The sequence below is a fragment of the Trichosurus vulpecula genome, chromosome 9, assembly GCF_011100635.1.
Source record: "Trichosurus vulpecula isolate mTriVul1 chromosome 9, mTriVul1.pri, whole genome shotgun sequence".
NCBI classification, from domain to species: domain Eukaryota; kingdom Metazoa; phylum Chordata; class Mammalia; order Diprotodontia; family Phalangeridae; genus Trichosurus; species Trichosurus vulpecula.
Window position 1 is genome coordinate 85,289,053 of NC_050581.1, and position 17,323 is coordinate 85,306,375.

The following is a 17,323-nucleotide window of genomic DNA, read 5'->3' on the forward strand; positions in this document are numbered from 1 at the left end:
ACAAAATAGGCAAAAGACAGTCCCTGTACTTGAGGAACTCACAGTCTGATGGGGGAGACAACATGCAAACAAATTATCTATAAATAAGCTATATACAGGATAAATAGGAAATAATCCACAGAGGGGAAGGCACTAAAATTAAGAGGGATTGGAAAAGGCTTCCTGTAGAAGGAAGGATTTTATCTGGTACTTGAGGGAAGCCAGTGAAGCCAAGGGGTAGAGATGAAGAAGGGAGAGCATTCTAAACATAAGGGATAAACAGAGAAAATGCTTGGAGCCAAGAGAAGTGTTTTGTTCAGACAAACCTCAAAGAGGCCAGTGTCACTGGATCAGAGAGTATGTGGCAGGGGAGGTATAAGGTTTAAGAAGAATGGGAAAGGTGGAAGGAGGGGGAGCTAGGCCATAAAGGGCTATAGATGCCAAACTGAGGATTTTGCGTTTGATCCTGGAGGTGATAGGGGGCCAATGGAGCTTGTTGAGGAGGGGATAATATGGTCAAGTCTCTGCTTGAGGAAAATCACTTTTGCAGCTGCATAAAGGAAGGACTAAAGTGGGGAGATATTTGTGGAAGGCCGACTGAAATAGGAGATGAAGGCCTGTATCAGAAGAGATAAGGGAGAGTATTCAAGAGATGTTGCAATCACACTCAAAATCCTAGTCTTATTTCAGAATAACATTGGATTATTATAAATAAGTCCCGGATCCAGGTAGCAACTGTAAAGTTTAATGAGATGTTGATTTAGAAACAATTTGAGCCTTGTGACTTTGGTAACTAACATTGCTTATGTGAACTTCACTTCTCAAGACAAACCTGTAGCTTTTTGAAAGAAAACATATTTTGTTCTGCCAAAAAGATTTGGTAGCTTGACTGACAGAGTGAATGAACAAAGAACTGTTCTTAATATTTTAATTTCCTAGAAATATATTTTTATATAGGAGCTACAAATGATTAATTGAAACACTTGAACTTCTTTTTATCTATAATATGACAGTTACAGTCTATTTTGTAGAAAGATATATTTACATAATTTTTTTGTGTCTTCAGCTGCTCATCCTGTTAAAGGAAGACTAAACTATTGTGAAAAATTTTCAACCAGAACTGAATATGTAGCACTTTTTCAGTAGTAAATAACATTAGGAATTGTTATATAATAAAATAAACATATTGCATATGTCATAACTTAAGCTTTCTTGCACAAATTTTAAAAATTGGTCATGTTTAATTTTTTCCCTTATATTAACTTAATTTTGTCCTAATTTTATGTATAATACTCTTGTATAGTATAGTCTATAAATATCTAAATGGTATTTTTTTCAAGCACACATGTATATTTTTGCTTTTTAGATATTCTAGTTCAAGAATATGTGAAATTTGGATCATTGGACACATACCTGAAAAAGAACAAAAATTCTATAAATATATTATGGAAGCTTGAAGTGGCCAAACAGTTGGCATGGGCCATGCATTTTCTTGTAAGTAAATAAGTAAAAATCTCCTTTTGTCTTATAGCATGGTAGATGTATCTTTGCCTAGAAAGAGGAGACGAGAAAATTCTGAATATGTAACACAGAATCCAAAAGAGACTTTGAGACAGGATAGAAATATTCATTCTAGGCACATTTATGGGGATATTCATGCAATTTCATAGACTAAAAAAGTTATTGTTCAAGTACTCATCAGACCGACCTTCTGTCATTAATAGGCTAATTTGAAGTATATCTTTTTTTTTTTTGTCATTTTAAACAGCTGGTGAGTCACTGGAATGGTAAATAGAGTAATAGGGCAGTCTTGGTCATGCCCTTTTTAATGGTAGAATTAATTTGTTTACTGTTTCCAGAGAGGCACTGAGGAATATGCTTTAGAGCAAAGTAGATGGCAACATATCCCAAGTTACCCAGGGTGGATGGTTATGAAACATAGTATGTCTATCTAAAGTGAGTTTGTACTCACTTAATAATCAAGATCTGCCCCAGAATAGGGTTCTAAGTTAAGTAGATTAACTCATGCAAGGTAAAAGAAAGTCATGGAAACAAAGGAGTTTTGTTCTTGGTCAGTCATTTCAGTCATGTACAATTCTTTTTTTTTTTCTTTAATATAGTTAGTTTTCAGCATTGATTTTCACAAGAGTTTGAATTACAAATTTTCTTCCCATTTCTACCCTCCCTCCCACTCCAAGATGGCATATATTCTGGTTGCCCTGTTCCCCAGTCAGCCCTCCCTTCTGTCACCCCACTCCCCTCCCACCCCCTTTTCCCTTCCTTTCTTGTAGGGCAAGATAAATTTCTACGCCCCATTGCCTGTGTATCTTATTTTCTAGTTGCATGCAAAAAATTTTTTTTTTGTTTTTGAACATCTGTTTTTAACACTTTGAGTTCCAAATTCTCTCCCCCTTCCCATCCCACCCACCCTCCCTAAGAAGTCAAGCAATTCAACATAGGCCACATGCATATCATTATGTATAACCCTTCCACAATAGTTGTGAAAGACTAACTATATTTTGCTCCTTCCTAACCTATCCCCCTTTATTGAATTTTCTCCATTGACCCTGTCCACTTTCAAAAGTGTTTGTTTTTGATTACCTCCACCCCCATCTGCCCTCCCTTCTATCATCCCCCCTTTCTTTATCTTCTTCCTCCTTTTTTCCTGTGGGGTAAGATACCCAGTTGAGTGTGTATGGTATTCCCTTCTCAGTTCAAATCTGATGAGAGCAAGGTTCACTCATTCTCCTTCACCTGCCTTCTCTTCTCTTCCTACAGAACTGCTTTTTCTTGCCACTTTTATGTGAGATAATTTACCCATTCTATCTCTCCCTATCTCCCTCTCTCAATATATTCCTCTCTCATCCCTTAATTTGATTTTATTTCTTTTAGATATCTTCCCTTCATCTTCCACTCACCCTGTGCCCGCTCTCTCTCTCTCTCTCTCTCTCTCTCTCTCTCTCTCTCTCTCTATATATATATATATATATATATATATACACACATACATATATACATACATACTCACATATACATATATATACATAAACATATATATATGTATATATATGTATGTATATATGCATATTCCCTGCAGCTACCCTAATACTGAGGTCTCATGAATCATACACATCATCTTTCCATGTAGGAATGTAAACAAAACAGTTCAACTTTAATAAGTCCCTTGCGATTTCTTTTTCTTCATTACCTTTTCATGCTTCTCTTGATTCTTGTGTTTGAAAGTCAAATTTTCTATTCAGCTCTGGTCTTTTCACTGAGAAAGCTTGACGCAAGTCCTCTATTTCGTTGAAAATCCATATTTTGCTTTGGAGCATGATACTCAGTCTTGCTGGGTAGGTAATTCTAGGTTTTAATCCTAGCTCCATTGACCTCCAGAATATCGTATTCCAAACCCTTCAATCTCTTAATGTAGAAGTTGCTAGATCTTGGGTTATTCAAATTGTTTCTTTCTGGCTGCTTGCGGTATTTTCTCCTTGACCTGGGAGCTCTGGAATTTGGCAACAATATTCCTAGGAGACTTCTTTTTTGGATCTATTTGAGGAGGCGATTGATGGATTCTTTCAATTTCTATTTTGCCCTGTGGCTCTAGAATATCAGGGCAGTTCTCCTTGATAATTTCTTGAAAGGTGATATCTAGGCCCTTTTTTTGATCATGGCTTTCAGGTAGTCCAGTAATTTTTAAATTATCTCTCCTGGATCTATTTTCCAGGTCAGTGGTTTTTCCAATGAGATATTTCACATTCTCTTCCATTTTTTCATTCCTTTGGTTCTGTTTTATAATATCTTGATTTCTTATAAAGTCACTAGCTTCCACTTGCTCCAGTCCAATTTTTAAAGTAGTATTTTCTTCAGTGGTCTTTTGGACCTCCTTTTCCATTTGGCTAATTCTGCCTTTCAAGGCATTCTTCTCCTCATTGGCTTTTTGGAGCTCTTTCGCCATTTGAGTTAGTCTATTTTTTAAAGTATTGTTTTCTTCAGTATATTTTTCAGTATTTTTTTGGGTCTCCTTTAGCAAGTCATTGACTTGTTTTTCATAGTTTTCTCACATCCTTCTCATTTCTCTTCCCCACTTTTCCTCTACTTCTCTAACTTGCTTTTCCAAATCCTTTTTGAGCTCTTCCATGGCCTGGGACCAGTTCCTGTTTTTCTTGGAGGCTTTTGTTGTAGGCTCTTTGACTTTGTTGACTTCTTCTGGCTGTATGTTTTGGTCTTCTTTGTCACCAAAGAAATATTCCAGAGTCTGAGACTGAATCTGGGTGCATTTTCACTGCCTGGCCATATTCCCAGCCAACTAACTTGACCCTTGAGTTTTTCAGCGGGGTATGACTGCTTGTAGAGTTAAGAGAACTATGTTCCAAGCTTGGGGGGATGCGCCAGCTCTACCACACCAGCACTCTTCCTTCCCCAAGAACCCCCAACCTGGACTGGACTTAGATCTTCAGCAGGCTGTGCACGCCTGCTCTTATCCGCCACTTAATTCCTCCCACCAGGTGGGCCTGGGGCCAGAAGCAACTGCAGCTGTAGTTCCATAGGTGCCCCACCTCTGCTGCCCCGGGGGCAGTGGCCAAACCATGAACTCCTTCTTTCACTCTGTCCCCACCAGCTTTTCCCAGTAACCTTCTCTGTTGTCTTTGGTGTTTGTGGGTTGAGAAGTCTGGTAACTGCTGCAGCTCACTGATTCAGGGCGCTAGGGACCACTCCACCCAGCTCCTGGTCTAGTTGATCCGCGCCGCCCACACTGGGCTCTGCTCCGCTTCCAGCTCCATGTGGGATAGACCTTACCCACAGACTATCCAGGCTGTCCTGGGCTGGAGCCCTGCTTCCCTCTGCTATTTTGTGGGTTCTGCAGTTCTAGAATTGGTTCAGAGCCATTTTTATAGGTTTTTGGAGGGACTCGGTGGGGAGCTCACGCTAGTCCTTGCTTTCCAGCTGCCATCTTGGCTCTGTGTCCCCCCCCCAAAGTATATCTTAATCCAAAAATGCAGATATTTACAGTAGTAGTATTTTGCCACCCTTTTCTTATTCATTTTTCATAAAACTTTAGAATAGGGAAGCACTTTTGACATCTAGTTTAAAATTTTCATTCGGAGATGAAGACTAAGGCTTCAAGACAGGGAGAGATTTATCCAAGGTCCCATATCTAGCTTGTGAATTCATTTCATTTTAGAGGCTTTAAGCATAAATTAACTAAACACATTTCATTACTATAACAATTGGTGATGACAAAAACTTTTCACAGTATCTTGAGGCAGGTAGAAGGAAAAATAGCTTGATTATTAGAAAGCAAGTGAGTTCCACTGACCCAGTTACAGAGTACTGCAAGTCCAGACAACAAGACAAATGCCTGTTGAATGGGCAAGATTCTCATTCAAGTAAGCCATAATATTTTTTCAGTGTGTCAGCCTCAATTAAAAAGATGATTAAGAATCCTCACTTTTTCTCTGCTCTGAGGATGGTGGTGAAGGGAAATACAGTTCTCTTCTCAAACTAATCAGTTGGATTAATATGACAGATGATGTGGTGACAGTCACCAAGGTAGCAATATGTATAGCATGAATCTATCCTACTTGTTGACTTCATGGGCTCAAGTTTAACCAAATATATCTTCCCAAATTGCCACACCATCCTCCTTTTCTAGACAGTTTGCCCTAAGGCATGACAGGGGTTCCATCAAAGATTTTTTCAGAAGTTCAACTCCAAGTTCAAATTATTTATCATGTGAACTAAGTAATCCAGACTGGTTGAAAGGTTTTAGTTACCCTGAATTTGTGGAACTTAGGTTCCTTGCTCAATACTTTGAAGCTTGATGAAAAGTCTCTAGGCAACAAAAGAACTTGAAAGGATAGTACTGATAAAAGACAAAATAAAGACGGGTGATCTCTGTTTTGGCAAAAATCAGGATCCAGATAGTGAGAGACAAAACTAAAAAGGTCTAGAGGGCTCATCCCATCACCTTTTCTACTGGAACAGTTGAATGAAGCTCAAACTCCAATCTCAGAACTTAAGACTCCTTGGAACAGCAGTTTTCTTCACCTTCTTCAGAAAAAAGCAACCTCAGGCCTACTTTCTGAGGAAGGATCAGCCACAGTTTTGGGGGAAATGAGAATTAAAGCACAAGGCCTCAAAGACCAGAGTAGAAACTCAATGGAGAAAACAAAGACCATTGGAATCTATGATAGGAAAAAAAGATGGAAAAAAGAATCAAAATCTGCATTCGCATCAAAAAAAGACTAGAAAATCCAACTTTTTAATTGATCTCTTCAAGACTATACGTTGCTCTCTTTGTTAATAGCAAAGATGAAAATGAAAGAAGAATACACAAAATAAACATCCTGTGATTTCTCACAATATCACTGAAATACGATATTTAAAAGCAAGTAGGAAGACAAAGTAAAATTCACCATTATTCACCATTTCCAGAGAGGAAAAAAAAAATGGAGCCACCAGGTTAAAAATACATTATTTCTACTGAAAATCACTTTCTCAAATCTTTAAAGGACACAATATAATTTTACACATTATTTTCATTAGAGACAGCTAATTCAGACTTAAGGAGGATTAATGAATACTTATTAAAATTTTATGACAAAATTTTATGTTTTTATGTAACAGTTTGGGGAACAGAGATGCATATATAATATCTTAAGTTTCCTTAATTTTACAAATAAATATTTTATCATATATATGTTTCTCAGTTAAATCTAATAGTGCTTCATATATCAGACAGGCAAATTAATCCTAATGTATGTGTGTGCTCCTTTAATAGGAAGAAAAAAGCCTCACTCATGGTAATGTATGTACTAAGAACATTTTACTAATCAGAGAAGAGGACCGAAAGACAGGAAATCCTCCTTTCATCAAACTCAGTGATCCTGGCATTAGTATTACAGTTTTGCCAAAAGACAGTAAGTTTTCCATTGTTCTCATTTGGCTTTCTATACATTTCATTTTCAGACAGCTTGAAATAGCTTATTGGTTTAAAAAAAATACTGCTCATTGTATTGTGATCTTGATTAGTAGTAAAATCTGGATTAAATTTATGTTTATAGTAAAATATGAATTAAGTAAAAATTGTATGCAGATTTTCTTAGGACTTGCATATATTTTAACAATTTTTATAATAAGCAAGAGTCATATTCATTTTTTATTTAATTCCTCAATATTATTATGGTTAGACAAGGGTGTTTCAGGTATTTTTTCCTGCTTTCATTAAAAATTTAAGAAAATATGCAGGATATCAACTTCTCTGAGGTCTTGACCAGTCTTCAGTTGTCTTTTCCTGTGATTTTAGGATTTTTCCTCACTTTTTCGTTCTTGTCTTTTGGAAGAATAGGCAACTTCTATATAACACAACTAATTGAAATGTAAAAATATCAAATAAGTATTACTTTTTATCCATCTGACCCAAATAATTCTCCTGAGTATTTTTATGTTGTTTTTACTTTAATTAAATTGAATGTTTAGATTATCTAAATTAATCACCATTTTGGAACTTTTATAGATAAAAGCCCTGGGTCGTTAAATTTGGAGATTTTTGTGACTATCAGTAATACTCAAATTGGTCAAGAGAACAGGGCAAGAAATGCCATGTGGGACCTGACCCTCAAAGTTAGGCGAAAAGGCTGAGATGGGTAATTATCTGGTGTATAGGAAAGGAACCATTTTATTTCTACTCTAAACCATTAACTATAAGGCTGAAACAGACTACTTTATATTTTAGCCAAAAGCTGAGATACCATCTTATCCATTTTGTAAAAAAAGTTTTTTTTACAATGTATGTAAAATGCTATATTGTTCCTGCATTTAAGAATTTTGAATTTAAGAAGTCAGCAAATTCAAGTCTATTCAACAAAAATTTTTAAAGCATCTACTATGTTCCAGATACTGTACTAGGTGTTGGGGATGCAAAGATAAAAATGAAACATTCCTTGTCCTCAGGAAGTTTGTATTCTACCAGGGTATATGTGAGAGAACACAAAGTCCTATACCCTCCTTCTTACTTAGCACAATTCTGGTGGAGCTACAGGCCCCAGGACCTTAGCCTAGGAAGCATTGACGGGAGCAAACAACAAACTCTATTAGTAACACTTCTTTGGTATTCTAAGGCTCTAGGGCTAACATTGTCTTTCTTATACATGTAGTTTGTCTCTCTAATGTGTGTACTGTTAACCTGAAGAAAAGAATTAACACTGCTGTTGAACCATTGGAACAGCTCAATTAACAGATTATGTGACAAAAGCAAAGAAATATATAAAAATACTTGAGTCTGATTTGCTTAGAAAATGTTCATTTGTTTTTGTTTTTTTAATGCAAGAGATAGTTTAGAGGCAACTGGGTGGTATAGTGGATAGAATGCTGTGCCTAAAGTCAGGAAGACCTGAGTTCAAATCTAGCCTCGGACACTTATTAGCTGTATGACCCTAAGCAAGTCACTTAACCCATGTTGCCTCAATTTCCTCAGCTCCAAAATGGGGATAGTAATAGCACCTACCTTGAAAGAATGCTTGTGAGGATCAAATGAGATATTTGTAAAAGTGCCTAACACAGTGCCTGGCATATAGTAGGCTCTATATAAATGCTTCTTCTTACCCCTTCCCTCACCCTCTAGTTCTAGTAAGTATAATGGAGATGACATGGAGTAAAAAAAAAAATTCAGGGCCTTTCTGGCTCTAAAAAAAATTCAATGATTCTGATTATTTTTAAAATAACTTGAATGTCAGAACAAATATTAAATGAAAAGTTCATTTAACCTTATCACCATATTTTGTTATATGGTTTAACAGTTCTTCAGGAGAGGATACCATGGGTTCCACCTGAATGCATTGACAATCCTAAGAACCTAAGTTTGGCAGCGGATAAGTGGAGTTTTGGTACCACTTTGTGGGAAATCTGCAGTGGAGGAGACAAACCTCTGAGTGCATTAGATTCTCAAAGAGTAAGTTTATAGAACTCATAAATTAGAGGTGTTTAATCTGTGACTTTTGCATTTTTAAATGATTAGCTTGGTTTTTTAACAATCATAAGAGTTAATAAGGGTTTTATGGCATCACGCAATGATTCATCTTTAGTGTTTGGTTCATTAATTATATAGAAACTGCAATTCTATGAAGATAGACACCAGCTCCCTGCACCAAAGTGGACGGAGTTAGCAAATCTTATCAATAATTGCATGGATTATGAGCCAGACTTCAGGCCTTCTTTCCGGGCCATCATACGAGACCTTAATAGCTTACTCACTCCAGGTATGTTAATGGCCAATTGGTCTCATTATTTCTTTAGATTATTGCTGATAATGATGTTTTAATGAACTCCTTATTGACTTTGAAGTCTCTAAAAAAGGGATTTTTTATTTATTTTTGGCCAGCCCAGTTTCTAATTTGTAACTTACCTGCCTATTCACCTAGATTAAGTAGTCTTTCTATTAAAAAGTAAAAAAAAAAAAAGTTTTCCCTACATTAGCTTCTTTTCTAGGTAGTCATATAAAGAGTTTTGAAAGTTTCTGAACTCTTTGCTCTGTGGTACACATTTAGCTGGTATTTTCATTCTTTCCTAACTAATGACTACATTTTGCCATTGTACTCTTTATTCAATATAGGAGGCTTCTTTATTTTTCCTCTCCCCTTTAGAATGCTTAACTAAGTTGTAATATGATTGATGAATAAATGAATGAAAAAGCATTTGTTAAGTTTTTACTCTTTGACCAACACTATGCTAAGTGCTGGGATCACCTGCATATGATTTAGCAACAGATATTTCCTGTACCAGTTTGTGCTCACTATTCATGACCAAATTTAATATAAAACCTTTCCTAATGAGTGCCAAACTACCCAGTGCCAGAAAAGCATTTGTTACCTCCAGAATTTGTTTCACTGGGAGATTTTACCATCCTTTGTGTGGAAAATTGAAAATGCCCATTTTTGTTAAACTTCTGCAGCTAATTTTTCAACTTCCACAAGCTTGTTTACTGTGCTTAATCTTTCTTCCAGGTCATGATTATATTTCTATTATTTGTTAATTAGGAAAATACCAGCAATTCTACCTAATTCTTTATTTCCTCAGACTATGAACTACTAACAGAAAATGACATGTTGCCAAATATGAGAATTGGTGCCCTAGGATTTTCTGGTGCTTTTGAAGACAGAGATCCCACACAGTTTGAAGAGAGACACCTTAAATTCTTACAGCAACTTGGGAAGGTAAGTTGAGAAATTTTTTCATAGAGTCATAAAATTTTTAAACTGGAAAGAGATCGTAATATTTATCTAGACCAACACCCTCATCATATTATTTTGCAGACGAACAAATTGAATCCCCCCACCAATTAAGTGACTTAGCTAACATTAGACAGCTGCTTAGTCACAGGGCCTGAATTCTTCTGATCCCTAATTGTACTTTTTATATGATGCCTAACTGTATTTGATTTGATAGACTAGATCTCTTTCCAGTTTAAAGAAGGAAAGGTGAGACAGGCAGGGGGAGAACCAGGATAGAGCAGTGAGGAGAGAATATCCAGGAGGAGATTGGTCAGCAACGTCAGATGTTTCAAACTTGTTAAGAACAAGGATCAAAAAGAGGCTGTTGGATTTGATGATTAAGAGATCATTGGTAGCTTTAGAGAGAGTAGTTTCAGTTGAATGGTGATGCAGGAAGCCAAATTGCAGAGGGTTTAGAAAAAGAGAGGAGAGGAAGCGGAGGCATAGAGTATAAACAAGTTTTCCAACGTAATAGAATTGCTACATAATGTAGCACTTAATTACATACACTTATATTACTTAGTGGTTGTTTCCTGTGTGTTAAACTTTGTCTTCAATTTATATAACATCTTAAAGACAGACAAACCATGTCCTTAACTTAAACTTTTTTTTATCTTTCACTATACCCTACACACCACAGGATAACTCAGTGTTCAACAAATGCTTGATTGAAGGTCTCAGTGTTACTTAAGTCTGATTACTTAATTTCCTTTTTTGGGGGACACATGTTTTTTATGGATAATGCTGTATTTCAAAGAGCTTTCATCTAAGTAATTAATTAACAAAGTCTCCCAAATCCTATGAAACCCATGGCACTCTGTTTACATTCCAAGAGAAAAGACTTTAGAAAGATTCTGAGACTTAGTCTCTTTAAAAATTAAAATGGATTAGGGGTTTAAACCCATGTGACCTGATATTTTGTTTGTTATTATACTTTAGTAGGCAAGTTTAGACTGCCTCAATCCAGTGATTGTGGCAGATTCCTATGAGAGCAAACTATTAGATGATTCTTTCAGGGCAGATTTTGGTACAGATAAAATTAGACCTCAAATGCTATAGTTCCATCATGAACTCAGAACTCTTCACAAAAATGAAAGCTACTTTCCCAAAACACCAATAAAATATTCCAGCAGTCTCTAGAATAATACAACTTTGTTGAGGCAAGAGTTATATACCAGAGAGCCTTAGTAATAGAAATTATTTCTATTATTTGTACCCACAGCTTCCTTAGCACTGCTGCCATGAGATTCCCAGAGAGGGCAAAAGGAAAAAAGGAAATTGATTAAGTACTGTGTGCTAAGTACTGTGTATAAAATACAGATAAAAGCAAACAAGAGAATTCCTCTTCTCAATGAGCTTACATTCTAATGGGGGAAGACAACACATAAAGGAGTGTGGAAAGGGCATGGGAAGGGTACGCACAGGGAAGCAGGGTAAGGAAAACTAAAATTAGGTGACATTGAGTCTTGGGCCTCTGAAAGTTAAGGTGGAAGTTCACCTTTCAGAGCCAAGGGAATCCAGGAGTGAGGTCCAGGGTTCCAGTAGAATGAAAATGGTTGGAGCGTAAGGGGCCATATTGAGCAGACAATGGGGAAGTGGTGTGGAGGTCTGGCCTCTGACAAGCACTCCTATCAGAACCAGGGGATTGAAAGGCATTTTCCAAATTTCTATTCAATAATTCTCCTTTGGAGTGGGGTGCAGTGGGGGAATCTTATTTTTACATTTGATTGATCAGCCAAATTTTGAATGTAAAACAGATTCAGAGGAAATTGGGAAGACTATAAGAACAGCATTTTCTAAATATGTTTACAATTAAGTACACTTTTTAGTAGTTTGGTTTATAGAAGATAGAAAACAAAGCATTACAAGCAGAATGTTGTTTTTTTTTTTAAATAACAGACTTCCTTAAATGTGGAAATGCCCAGTTGATTTGCCATTCTTCATGCTTGAAGACAAAGGCTATACTCTTTGCCTAGTCTGCTTATTTTTGTTGCTTTGTTGGGATGTTCCAGTTAGTACCCTTGGAAAATGTAATTTCATATGCAATTAAATACCCATCTCCATCATCTTGCTTCTTCATTGCATTTCACAAAAGAACCGGTGGATTTGCCCTCGTAATGTAGGCCTTTAAACTCTACAGTCCATCTTCACTGACCTGTTACGTGTTCCTTGTTTCTGTGCCCTTGTAGTGGTTCTCCCCCATGCCTGGCTTGCTCTCTGTCATCACGTCTACTTCTGAGTTTTCCTGGCCTCCTTCAAGACTCAGGTCAATTCCCACTTTCTGCAGGAGGCCTTTCTCTCTCCCTCCAACTGCTAATGTCTAATCTTTGGGATTATCTTCCATCTTATTTTCTAAATGTATTTTGTATGTATGCAGTTACTTATATTTGGTTTCTTCCCATTAAAATGTGAGCTCCTTGACGACAGAGATTTTTTAATTTCCTTTGTATCCCCAATGATGGGTTCATGGGTAGTGGGTAATAAATGTTTGTTAACTGCCTTATTGTTATTCCTTTCAGTTAGCTCAATAGTGAAAATAGTCTAGGGAATTTTTTATATATAAAATGTTTTTCATTTATTTCCTCAACAAAAAGTAATGTTTTATGTTAATGTTTTCACATTGTTGCTGATAATCTTCATTATTTGATTGGATTTTTAAAAAGATTTAAAAGAAACTACAGTTCTAAAAAATGTTGAGGTTTACAAAGTGACCATAACTTAACAAAGAATATTTTCTAGAACAAAAGGGGATAAAGCCAGAGTCATGGGATTTAGAGCAGTGAGGAATGTTAGAGGTCATACAGATGAAGAAACTGAGATCTAGAGAGATGAAGGGACACCCATGGTCATACAGCTAAGGATTTATCCCTTTATTTCTGACTTTAAATTCAGTGCTCATTCTACTGCTCCACAGTTTTCCTGTAGGTAAGCATTTTTGTCCCAATTTTGCAGACTAGGGAAAATGATACTCAAAGAGATCGTGGTTACATAGTGCGTAATTGTTAGAACTGTAATTTGAACCCAGGACTCCTAACTCTAAATCCAGTGCCCTTTGCACTACACTGTGTTGCTTCACAATAAGTGCCCTTGCTTCCCACACAATAAATATCAAAAGTGAGGTAGTATATACAGTAGGAAAAGTATTTATCTTGAATTATAATCTAAGCCCTTCCTTGAGTTTCTGAACTGGTCAAGATTTGCCTCAGTTTCCCTTATCTGTCAAATAAGAATTATAATTTAGTTTTAAATCTGAAAGGAACCTTAAAGATCATCTATTTCAATTTCCTCATTTTAAAAATGAAAAGAAGTTAAATTATTTCTCCAAGGTCATACATAACCCTAACCCTAATTCCAACTTGTAGCTCAGTGTTTTTTTCATATGTTCTGCGCTTTTATGTCTAAAAAGGGAGGTTGTGAGGATAAATGAATGAATGAAAAAGCATTAAGGCACTGCTATGTACCAGGCACTGTGCTAGATCCTGGGGAGGCAAATACAAAAATTAGATAGTCCCTGCCCTCTAGAATCAGTGAAATAAAAGTGAAAGGCAAGAAATTACATGACTTTGGGCAAAAATCATTTTGAAAGTGCCAAGTCACAAATGTCATGACACCTCCTATGGTATCTGACTCTTTTGAAGGGTATCATTTAGCATATAGAGAATTAGATGAAGGGTATACCCAGTAAAGGACTCCCCAACATTTGAAATTTTCCAAAATTCACTTCAAACATGCAATTATATGTTACAATTTATAACAGTAGTTCCTCCCCTAAATCCTTTTTCTGATGCCCATCATGGCATGGAAATGACCCAGGGTTCTTGTAGATTATGCCAGTTAAACATAAGGCTTTCATTTATGGGGCCCACCCATATGGATTGTGTTTGTCATTCAAGGTGTTGAGAGAGTTTCATTCCAGTGTTGGCCACACTGATAAATTTTTGAGCCACAGCAGTTCTAGAAGACTGTCTACCAAATCACAATGGGATTACAATGTGTCAGAAAAAGGGCTTAGTCTTCTCTGACAAAAATCACATTTTGAAGTATTGACATTGAAATATTAAAGAAGAGTAACAGATGCAAAACAATATGAAAATACTTTTATGAAATAAAACTAAGTGAAGAAAGCAGATATTGACTGTGACTATCAAATGAAAATGTGTTATATAGCTAAAGGATTCCAACCTATTGCAGTCTGGCTTCTGAACTTTCTGCTCAGCTGACACTGTTCTTTCCAAAATCCCTAATAATCTTTTCCTTGCTAAATCTTACTTTTGCAGACATTATCCCTCTTTTTCTTCTCTAGCATTTTGCATTGTTGACCACCCCCTCCTCTCTTTTCTGGATTTTAGAGTTACTGATCCCTCTTGGTCTTCCTCTTGCTCACCTGACCACTACTTCTATACCTCCTTTGCTGGATATCGTCTATATCCCACTCCCAAATCATAGGTGTTCCTCAGCATTGTGTTGTGGGCCCTCTTCCTTTTCCTTGCTACCTTTTCTTAGTGATCTCATTAGATCCTAGGGTTCAGTGATCATCCCAGTGCAGATGACTCTCATGGCTGTCTATCCAACCCTAGACTTTCTCTCTTAAGCTCTAATTCTATACCACTGACCATCTGTCTGTTGGACGTTTCCAGTCAGGTGTCCCACAGACATCTCAAATCTAACATGTCCAAAGCAACTCATCATTGTTCTCTTGCACCAACCCAATTCTCTTCCTATCTCCCTTATTTCTTCTATCAATTTTCCATGTTTGCAACCTCCAAGTCATCTTCAACTCTTCCATCTCCCTCAGCTACTGTATCTAGTCATTTGCGAAATTGTGTTATTTCTACCTCCACAGCATCACTTAAATCTTTCCCTTTCTCTCCATTTAGAAAGCTGCAACATAATTATCATCTCTTGCCAGGACGATTGTAACATCTTGATCTGCCCACCTCATCTTTCCTCTCTCCCCTCCATATTCTACACAGCTGCCAAAATCATAGCATGCAAACTCTTCTGCTTGGCACCTGTAGCCCCTCACAAGAGTCTGGCTCCAGCCCTTTGCAAGGTTTATTACATGCCAAACTGGCCTACTGCTGTTTCCCGTCTTTCTCTAATCTTCATGTCTTTATGTAGGCATGAAGATTTGATGAAATAATAATTGTAAAGTGCTTAGCACAGGTAAGCACTATATAAATTATTATTATTGTTATTACTATTATGCTGTCTTGGGTGTCTGGAATGAAATCCTTCCCTGCCTCTGCCTTTGTGATTCCCTAACTTCAGAGCCCAGCTCAAGTGCCACCTCATATACAAGGCATTTACTAATCATCCCCCATTCCTGGTACCTTTCTCCACCCTCAAATTACTCTTTATTAACTCTGAATGTCTTTCATATTTACATGTGTTTAAGATTTTTTCTTCCCTATATAATTTAAACTATTTCAGTTCATGTTTTATTTTTATTATTATTATTTATTAGTTTGTCTCTGTATCTGTATCACCTACCACAGTGCCTACACATAGTAGGTGCTTAATAAATATTTGTCAAGTGAATGAAAGGATGGAAAAATAATGATAGTGAAAGAAGACATGAAGGGAGTGACTGATAATTTTTTTAAACTATCTTCGTATCAAGGGTGTTTTTAAAAATTTGATTGTTATGTAAGCTGCATTGGTTGTTTGGTTGGTTTTTACTCTTTAAAGTTCACCAAAAAAATTTTAAAATACAGTTAAAAATTTAGGTGTTTAAGTTTGTGTAGCTTCAATACTGTGTTTGTCTTAAGGAATGCAATAAAATTGATGATGAATAAATAAAACTCAAAACTTTTGTTGAAAATGTAATACATACTAACTTACTAATGTTATGTATGTGAGGATTCTTGATTTAAAAAGAGGAAACCTTTCTCTGAAGTTGTCCTGGGCTTAGGGAAAGAAAAAAAACTTTCACCTGTTAAAAATTTCTATTTTGTCATTAAATAATAAACTTATTAGCTCAAACTTGTGATCTGACCCAGAATTCTCTCTGGAACTTGTAGAAATACATGGTTGTCTTTGAAGTCAGTCTCAAAAGTTCGGTAGTTTATCCTCCTGGCCTTGCTTTTATTTTCCCTAGTCTGAGTGGTTTTGTCATCCCAAAAAAAATTTTTTTTAAATAATTTTTAAAATTTAGTTAAATAAAAATTGTAAAAATAATTTTTAAAAAATTTTCAATCACAATACCTTTGGGGTAATACCTATAAATTAATTTTCATTCTATTTGAAGTAGCACTTTTTTATTGGTCTAAAGTTCTCGTTTTTAAACCCAATGGTTCCTTTCCAAGATTCTCTATATAATTAAAACTAGCCAGGTGTTGTTTATTTATGTTATAATGACCTGAAGGAAAACTGAAAAAGTTAAATATTAATGAGAACACTTTTATTTATTGTTTAGGGTAATTTTGGGAGTGTGGAAATGTGCCGATATGACCCTCTACAAGACAACACTGGTGAAGTGGTGGCTGTGAAAAAGTTACAGCACAGTACTGAAGAGCACCTGAGAGACTTTGAAAGAGAAATTGAAATTCTTAAATCTTTGCAACATGACAACATTGTTAAATACAAGGGAGTGTGCTACAGTGCTGGTATGGGGCATGTGGAAACTCATTTTCTAATTCAAGTATGTCTTCAGTAGCTCCAGTAGTAGATTGATATCTTCAGTAAACCTACAGCAGATCTGAATTAACTTCAGGAATTACCTGGAAGAAAGATTATGTGTACATTTGAGATTGTGAATGGTAGCTATAGGAAGTCTTTGCCCAGTTCTTTGTTCTTTCCCTTAAGATTGGGTCTCCCTATCCCATCCAGTCTGGAAGTTCAGTGACCACTCATGGGCACAATCCTACTGCTGATTAGCACAGTAGTTTTGATGTGCCCTCTTTTTTTCTTTTTTTAAAATTAAATAATTTGTTTATTTTTAGTTTTCAACATTCGCTTTTATAAGATTTTGAGTCCTAAATTTTTCCCCCTCCCTCCACTTCTCCCTCCCTAAGGGAGCATGCAATCTGATATAGGCTATACGTGTATGATCATATTAAACATATATC

The 17,323-nt window shown here is 36.2% G+C and overlaps 1 protein-coding gene across 1 annotated transcript in view; it reads left to right on the forward strand.

The window, feature by feature from the left end:
* The window catches only part of JAK2 (Janus kinase 2), a 156,007-nt gene that overhangs the window by 122,637 nt on the left and 16,047 nt on the right, over positions 1-17,323 (forward strand). Inside the window, exons 15-20 of the mRNA XM_036739659.1 lie at positions 1,346-1,473; positions 6,767-6,905; positions 8,784-8,935; positions 9,092-9,242; positions 10,060-10,196; positions 16,672-16,861. Coding sequence (XP_036595554.1) covers positions 1,346-1,473; positions 6,767-6,905; positions 8,784-8,935; positions 9,092-9,242; positions 10,060-10,196; positions 16,672-16,861 — 897 coding nt within the window. The remainder of the gene's footprint in view (positions 1-1,345; positions 1,474-6,766; positions 6,906-8,783; positions 8,936-9,091; positions 9,243-10,059; positions 10,197-16,671; positions 16,862-17,323) is intronic.